The sequence below is a fragment of the Mytilus californianus genome, unplaced genomic scaffold, assembly GCF_021869535.1.
Source record: "Mytilus californianus isolate M0D057914Y unplaced genomic scaffold, xbMytCali1.0.p SCAF_13, whole genome shotgun sequence".
Lineage (NCBI taxonomy): Eukaryota > Metazoa > Mollusca > Bivalvia > Mytilida > Mytilidae > Mytilus > Mytilus californianus.
Window position 1 is genome coordinate 14,376,711 of NW_026262615.1, and position 8,422 is coordinate 14,385,132.

The 8,422-nt window shown below is 32.0% G+C and overlaps 1 protein-coding gene across 3 annotated transcripts in view; it reads left to right on the forward strand.

Moving 5' to 3' along the window:
- The window catches only part of LOC127723222 (uncharacterized), a 94,760-nt gene extending 89,567 nt beyond the window's left edge, over nucleotides 1-5,193 (forward strand). For all 3 annotated transcript variants that reach the window (XM_052229783.1, XM_052229782.1, XM_052229784.1), the window contains 2 exons: nucleotides 1,774-1,881; nucleotides 4,007-5,193. In XM_052229783.1, the coding sequence (XP_052085743.1) occupies nucleotides 1,774-1,881; nucleotides 4,007-4,155 (257 nt within the window). In that variant the 3' untranslated portion in view covers nucleotides 4,156-5,193. The remainder of the gene's footprint in view (nucleotides 1-1,773; nucleotides 1,882-4,006) is intronic.
- Nucleotides 5,194-8,422: the final 3,229 nt, after the last annotated feature.

Consider the following 8,422-nt stretch of genomic DNA (forward strand, 5'->3'; position numbering starts at 1 on the left):
AAAGACTTCTCAAAATATATAAAATTTGTGAAAAATACCATTTCTCTTCTCCAATCAAAATACAGCATTATTACACATTGTTACATAAGGTGAAATTATAACTATGTAATATTCCATTATATGTATAATACAATAAAATTGAGAATGGAAATGAAGAATGTGACAAAGAGACAACTAACCGACCAAAGAGCAGAAAACAGTTGAAGGCCACCAATGGGTCTTCAACACAGCGAGCAAATCCTGCACCCGGAGACGGTTTCAGCTGGCCCTTAAACAAAAATGTGTACAAGTTCAGTGATATATATTTTTTGCCGTTTTTTACAATTACCTTTTGCATTAGCAATCCGTGCATATTTTATAATTTGTAATGCTACAGTCATAATGAAATTGTTATATTTTGAATGTGCGTCCCTTGAGAGCTCGTGATTGTTAGCACCTGGTCGATACCGCTACTTTTTAAGAATGAGTCCTTGAAGGTATCATCAACTAAGAAGTCAATGCTTCGGAAGTGACATGACTTTTCATATACCTTTCTCAAATTCTCAAAACAAAAGTTCTCACTAGGTTGACCTCAAATGAGGTGGATTTGGTTATTATTTGTAGGTCATAATTGGTCATATAGCTCTTCACATATTTCGGTACTTATACATCATTTGCTGCCAAACTTTTCGAATGCGAGTGCTTGTGATACAGAAAAATGTGTCCTATGACAATATTTATAAAGTGTTCTGTTCATACTTTTTTAATCTTGAATATTGGTACGTTGACTGTCTAGCTTATTTCTCCTTAGAAGACTTTTTTGTACATCATTGCTGGGGAAATGTGGCTGATAGGAGACGCCTTCACTATCTGCATCCGATCTTTATCCTATTGGAGTCTTAACATTTCACTAACGACAGTTGTTTGTTAATTCACATTTTGCATAATATCAATTGATAAATTACGGTTACTCATCAGTATAGTATAAATGCTTGTTCTTTAACAGAATTATATCAATATATATATATTATATAGAAATGCCTATTGACAAAGCAAACACTATGCTACTGAATGTTAAATTCAGACATATTTCTTCTTTCATATAATGTTTAAAGCTTGTATAATTGTAGTAGAAATCAAATTTATCTATATCCTTTAGACCGAGCGAAAGTGAGGCTGAAAATATAGAAAAACATAATGTCGTCGATAGAAATCAGCAAAGTGCATGCATGGAATAAGAGTCTTATGCTGATTCTTATAGGAAAATGCAGATTTTTTTTTGTTTAATTCAAATCAACATGAAATGTACAAAACGCAGCAATTTGATTTGATGAAGTGAAGCTTTACAAAGCAAGGAAAAAAATACTAAGTGAGCAATAAAAATTCAAAACAAACTTCATATTGTAGAAATAAAAAAAACATGATAAAGATAGAAGCAACAGAAACAACAGAAACAACAGAAACAAACCACTCAGGCGAAAACTAAAGATTAAGCAACACGGACCCCGCCAAAAACTGGGGTGAAATGAAGATACAAGTGTTTCACGATTTAAAGTGTTTAAAATATTGTTCTTCATATGAGCAACTGCATAATATATGTTTGTTTTAATCTCCGGCGTCGTTCAAATTACAATTGGTGTTGCAAATTCAATTTTCAGGTCAAGCACATGTATCCAATATGAACATATAGATATAAATTGTTGGAATGTGATCAACACTTTGTTTAGAAAGCGGTGATAGAGCATAATGTATACATATATGTTACTTTTATTATATTTCTTTTTGTTTGTTTAGGTAAACCAATAATTGTTATGACTAATTCTACCACAAGGTCTGACGAGATTAAAAAAATAATCGAGGAACCCAACACATTGATGGTGTCGCCGTTTGAATGTTCTATAGGTATATCTATGCATTTTCCCTCTCAATACTGTTAGACAATTAAACAGAATACAAGATAAAGGATAGAAAATAAATAGATACTGTCTGTTGAACATTACTGGAATATCACATGTAACTCGTTTATGAAAAGAACTAAGTTGTATCATAAAACATACACATTAATCGACATTTATGATTTATTATATAAAAGACAATCACGACAACACCGAGGTATTATCCTTACATACTATACACAGGATGTCTTACATTGGTCAAACATATAACAGATTGGAGATATATCATATTGCACACTTTATGCTGAATTAATCTGTTTATTCAATGACGTTTTCACGGCGTTTATTTAACCATCATCTTTCTTTGTTCAATGATCTGCAAAACAATTGTGATTTTCTATCAGAATTCATCAGGCATGGGTCCTCTTTTATTACGTTAGGAATATAACAAAAGAGAGAGAGAGACGCATTTGACGGCATCATTTTTTTCACAACAGAAGAATCATTCAAAATCAGTACTTTCGGGGGCTTTAAGTTTAGATTAGAATTTGGGTTATTACTTTCAATTGTCTACCTAGTATAGAGGAACAGATACTTATCAATACGAATGATTACCTATTGTCATTATGAATAAAGGACACTCTTTTAGCTCAATTTAGTTCAATGTTTTGTGTAAAATATCTTATTTCCCCTCCTAAATTTAAGCATTTTGAGTGGTGGTTGTACTTCATATTATTTTTTAAGTATGTGGAAGTGAAATAGTCCAAGTAGTTGCTTTTTAACTTGATTTATCAACAATTTTTGTCTTAATAACTCATAACAGGTGTTTAATACAACCAAAACAGCATTGTCTTGATACAGCATGTTTAAAATATATTTTTGAAGATACGAAATAGTTTGAGACAGTTTGAAATAATTCTGATTTTATTCATACATTCTGCTTTGATGCAATCGAAGCCTCTTTTAGTTTTATCGCCGTTGAGAACTAATAAAATATAAATGTGGAAAGCTAAGTGTGTCTAAGTACCTGGATAATGTAGAATACGCGAGGGGGTAATCGACAAAAGATACATGAAAAAGAATAACATGTACCAAATCAATCTAAATTAATTTTGCCTGAGGGAGTTGGAATCTTAGTTTCTGCATAATGTAAAAATTATCAACAGAATATTTAGGAACGGTTTATTAAAAATCATGCTTTGACTGCTGAGCTGATGACACACTGATAGATCAAAAGCAGTGGAATTACAACATAAATAAACATTCAAAAATATTTATTAATTAATATCAATATAAAGTACGCCAATGGGCTTTCCTTGAATAATCATAATCAGGAATAGTCAAACCCAGAAATGAGAAACCCAAATATGTTTAAGTACTCTGATACGTGAGATGTTATTTGACCAAGAGGGACCAAACCAAAAGAAAAAGCAATTCCTTTTAAAGCAAATGTGCCTGACGGAATTGTAACCTTAATGTTTCCTACTACTGAATAATCACGAAATTTATCAAGAAAAAAATTATTAAAGATTTGTTGTTATTGACATATAAACTGCTCGAACACTTTTACAATAATGAACGACATTACTCGACATACGTGTTACTGTAACGCTAATCTAATGCATTCAGTAACCGATTCTTTATGTCTATGATTCAACTAACTAGTAACATGTTTTTGCAATCTTATGTCCTAAGATCCAAAAAGGTTGTCTTATGTGTTAAATAACCGATTGTCTCTTATTTCCTCTTTATGCATTTTAGATATGGATTTGCAGATCAGGAGAAAAATATTTAATCAAATACCAATTCCTGATGCCCTTTACATTCATGTAATTTTCTTCTCTATTTTTTCCCCTTTTATGTTCTTTTGAATTGATAACTATATCCTATTAAATCAGAATTATATAATTCTATTAGTACATTGCTTTTACCAGTTCGTATCAAAAAGCAGACAAATATTTTCGCTTAGAATATTCTAATAGGGTTAAGTTTATACAACATATCTGATGAGCAATGTATATGTAAAATAAAATATTTAACCTGCACGCACTCTTATTAGTCTTACAGTGCATATTGAAAATGTTACAATTATGTTATATTTTGAAAAGTGATCAAATTTTACTCTTATTTAGAGTACAACATACTAGAGGATTTTATTAAAGTTACACGGTGCAACCGATTTGCAGATATAATGGATATTTTGACAAGGATGAATGCACAGTATAATCGTCCAGCAATAACATTCCAGTCGACATTACGGAAGAAATTCTGCTTTTTATAATCCGACACCAACCATCACGTACAGCAACTTATACACATATTTGGTAGCAGTTTAATTGAATGAACGTTATTGAATAAATGTGTATCAACCATTGAGTACTTGGACTACATCATGCATAGATTTTGGTTAAGTACTGTATTGTTCATCTGTGCTTTAACATATGTTTACGAGTACATATATATGTTTTCCGCAACTATTTTTTTATGATAAAAAGTAAAATAACAATAATACCGAACTTCGAGGAAAATTCAAAACGGAAAGTCCCTAATTAAATGGCAAAATCAAAAGCACAAACAAATCAAACGAATGGATAACAACTGTCCTATTCCTTGACATGGTACAGGTAAATGATAAATGAAGTTCACTCATTCATGAAAAGCATTTTACCGTGACTTTGTTAAATAGGCCTATCATGCAATGCATACGATTATTTAGATACGTTAGTGGAATAAAACACGATGATGATCATCCATAAAAACAGCAAACCGAAGACAAATGAAACCGAACGTCATGTTGAGATGGCTATACGGTTCTCGATAATAAGCACGAGTTCACAAAATGTGTCATGATATAAACCATTCAAACCTATGAAAATATTCAAAAGGTTAAGATCTAGTTGTAAATTTGTATTTGAAATAACTCAATAGCATAATTCAACAAAATGGCCATATCAGCTGTAAGTATCAACTAAAAGATCCGTGACACATTTGGAATGTTTTCATCCATGTATTATCAAAAAACTATGGCATTCGTTCTTCATAGACATAACAATTGAAAAATATGGCAAAAGTTTCACTCGGTAATGCATTCTGTCAATTACAGATGCACTCAATAAAATATCAGGCTGTTTCTAATATTATGACGTAATTAAAAATTAAATGAAAGTAAAAAGGGTATTATAAAACTAGATTATTTATAAAGGGAAGCTTGTCTTGAGACTCTTCTCTACATTTACATAGAATCTATAATTTTTTTTTATCAATTTTTTTTCTTCATATTTTTCATTATTGAATGCTTATAAATAAAGATTTGCATTTAGTCGCACTGTTTGTCAGTTTAACGCTTACATTACATACACATACTAAAATTTAGATACAATATAAAATTGAGAATGGAGATGGTGAATATGTCAAAGAGTCAACAACCCGACCAAAGAGCAGATAACAGCCGAAGGCCACCAGTGTCTCTTCCACGCAGCGAGAAAATCCCGAACCCGGAGGTGGGCCTCATCTGGTCCCTAAATAAAAATGTGTACTAGTTCAGTGAAAATGGACGTCATACCAAACTCCAAAACACACAAATGAACCAAAATAAAAAAAGCATACAAAACTAACAAAAGACAGAGGCTCCTGACTTGGGACAGGCGCAAAAATGCGGCTGGGTTAAACATGTTTTGTGAGATCTCAGCCCTCCCCCTATACCTCTAGCCAATGTAGAATAAAGAAACACACATCAATACGCACAGTAAAACTCAGTTCAAAAGAAGTCCGAGTCCGATGTCAGAATAGGTAACAAAATAAACTAGTAAGCAAAATGACAATGATACATAAATAAACAAAGGACTACTAGCAGTTACTGACATGACAGTCCCAGACCTCAATTAAACTGATTGAAAGATTATGTCTTCATCATATGAAAATCTAGCACAATCCCTCCCGTTAGGGGTTTAGTATCATACCATCATAAAATATATGAGAAGAACATAACCCGAATCATGCCAACAACTTGTTTTAGAATAAATGTGTTTATTTCCGTGTCAAAGACCCTATGCGTGAATCAATATTAATACCAAAATATGCCATCCTTAATGACCTGACTACAGTATCGTAACTATATCCCTTCTGAAAAGTCTGTTTAAAGGTTTGGTTAGAATTTTAGGTGAATGCCGACATTTTTGTGCTTTGTAAAGAATTTTACCATAAAAGATTGGATGTGAAACACTTGAACGTACAAGATGTCTGTATGTTGATTTATATTTACTGTCCTTGTACCGATGATAAAATTAAGTAAATGTTTTTACTAGTTTGTGATATCGAAAACCCTGGTGTAATATGTTTTCAGTAATACAGAGATTTCTTTCGTTAAAATCAAATACGTTGTTACATACACGAGCGAATCGAACAAGTTGAGATATATAAACACCATACGATGGTGACAAGGGAACGTCACCATCTAAAAATAGATAAGTAACAATTGGAAATGAAAAATCATCTCTTTTATCATAAATGTTGGTATTAAGCTTCCCGTTAAAGATATAGATATCAAGATCCAGGTAAGGGCAGTGTTTATTGTTAGTGTTAGCTTTATTTAAAGTCAATTCGGCAGGATAAATCTCCTTAGTGTACCTACTGAATTCGTTATTATACCATCCAAATATCTAAAAGTGTTATTAAGTTTTTGAATCAGATGTTGTTTCGATGGGTCTTTGGTGATTTTAGTCATAAATTGTAACTCATAACAATACAGAAACAGGTCCGCAATCAGTAGTGCACAGTTAGTCCCCATTGGAATTCCGATAACTTGACGATATACGGAATCTCGATAGCGAACAAAAATGTTATCGAGTAAAAATTCAAGGGCAGTTATAGTATCAAAGCAGGTCCAATTGACATAGTTCTTATAATAATAACAAACTGCTTATAACTGCTTATAATAGTTGCTGCCCTTATCCACATTTTGCTATATGGGTTACGCTTAACTTTTAATATACGGTGCACAATATATTTAGGCATATGTGACATGAATGTGTGTGTGATTATTATAGAATGTTTTTCCCGTGTCTAATTTCGTCTCGTTTCCAGCATTGCTTTACATTTTCTCGTAAAGTTTGAACAATTAAATAGTATATTGCTTTATTTATCTAATGCAAAAGTTTATGCCTAATTGGCATGTTACATACACTTGCGCTTCTTTAAACGAAGCAAATATGTTACATGTAACTGTGTATTGATATTTGAATAAAATTTCAATTGCACTTCTGTCGAACGAGTTAACATTAAGTCTTATTAAACGCAGTTTGCAATCTCGAAATGATTTTACAACGAACGCTAGTTACGTCCTGTCGAATTTGAGAAACTAAACTAACAAAACTGAAAATTTGAGGAAAAAGTAATGTAATATATGTTTTTCTGTTGTTCTCGATTAAAAACAAGTTTTTGTAATAGATTTTTTATCCTTTTCAAAATTAAGCTGCAAATCAACAGTTCAAAATCAATACCTGTTTCACTGATTGAATGCATTAAACTGTGCAGAAAATTGTTGATGATAAAGATTATTACGGCTGTAGATCACACGGTCGTCTAAATATCTTGCCAGCTTCACGTATCCATTTGTTACCAACTGAAAAAAAGGAAAATATCTGATTGGTTAATACCTTTTATCAAACATCTATGCATATTTAGGACAGAATTTCCATATCACTTATAATTAAAAATGTAGGTGTTAGAGAGCATACAATGTTGATTACATATTATTTATATGTCCAAGGAATATGGCTCTCCAAAAACTATTCGTACAAAGCGAGTTACCATCTTGATAGAAATATTGCTGTTATACATAGAAATAAATATATATTGGAAACGCCCTGCTGGTTGTTGTTTTTTTATTAATGCTATGATACAAGTTTTGCTGATGTCCTGACATCAATCGCTGTGAGTAACATGTTAGTTGTGATGCTCATTTAAAAAAAGTACAAGAGTAAAGTTTTGCACATTACTGTCAAGTAATTACATGTGTATTAGGCGTATCTTTTATTGTTGCATTTGTCTAACAACAGGATCATAAAAGTAAAATGAGAAAAAAAATTTAAAATTTGTCAAAGAGACAACAACCCGACCAACAAGCAAAACAGTCCAAGGCCACTAATGGGTCTTCAACACGGCGAGAAAATTCCAAACCCGGAGACAGACTTCAGCTGGCCCCTAAAAATGGACGTCATAATAATGTGTATCATACAAATGGATACGACCAGTTATTTCTGTAGTCAAACCAGTTGCATTTTTTCATTGTTCAGCACCAGGTTTTGAACAGTTGTTTGATTTTCGTCCGGTGACTTTTATCGTCACGGTTTTTTTCTTATAATGATTTTTTTTTATTGTCTATTTGGTGTAATCTTCCTCTTTTTATAGAACAAATATATAACACTGAATAGAATTAATGACTAATCAACTCACCCCATTTAGATACAATTACAACTAGACAGCCTGCATTAACTGTTCTATTATCAGTTAGTCCACTAGGTAGTAAATTATATCTGAAGGCATCACTT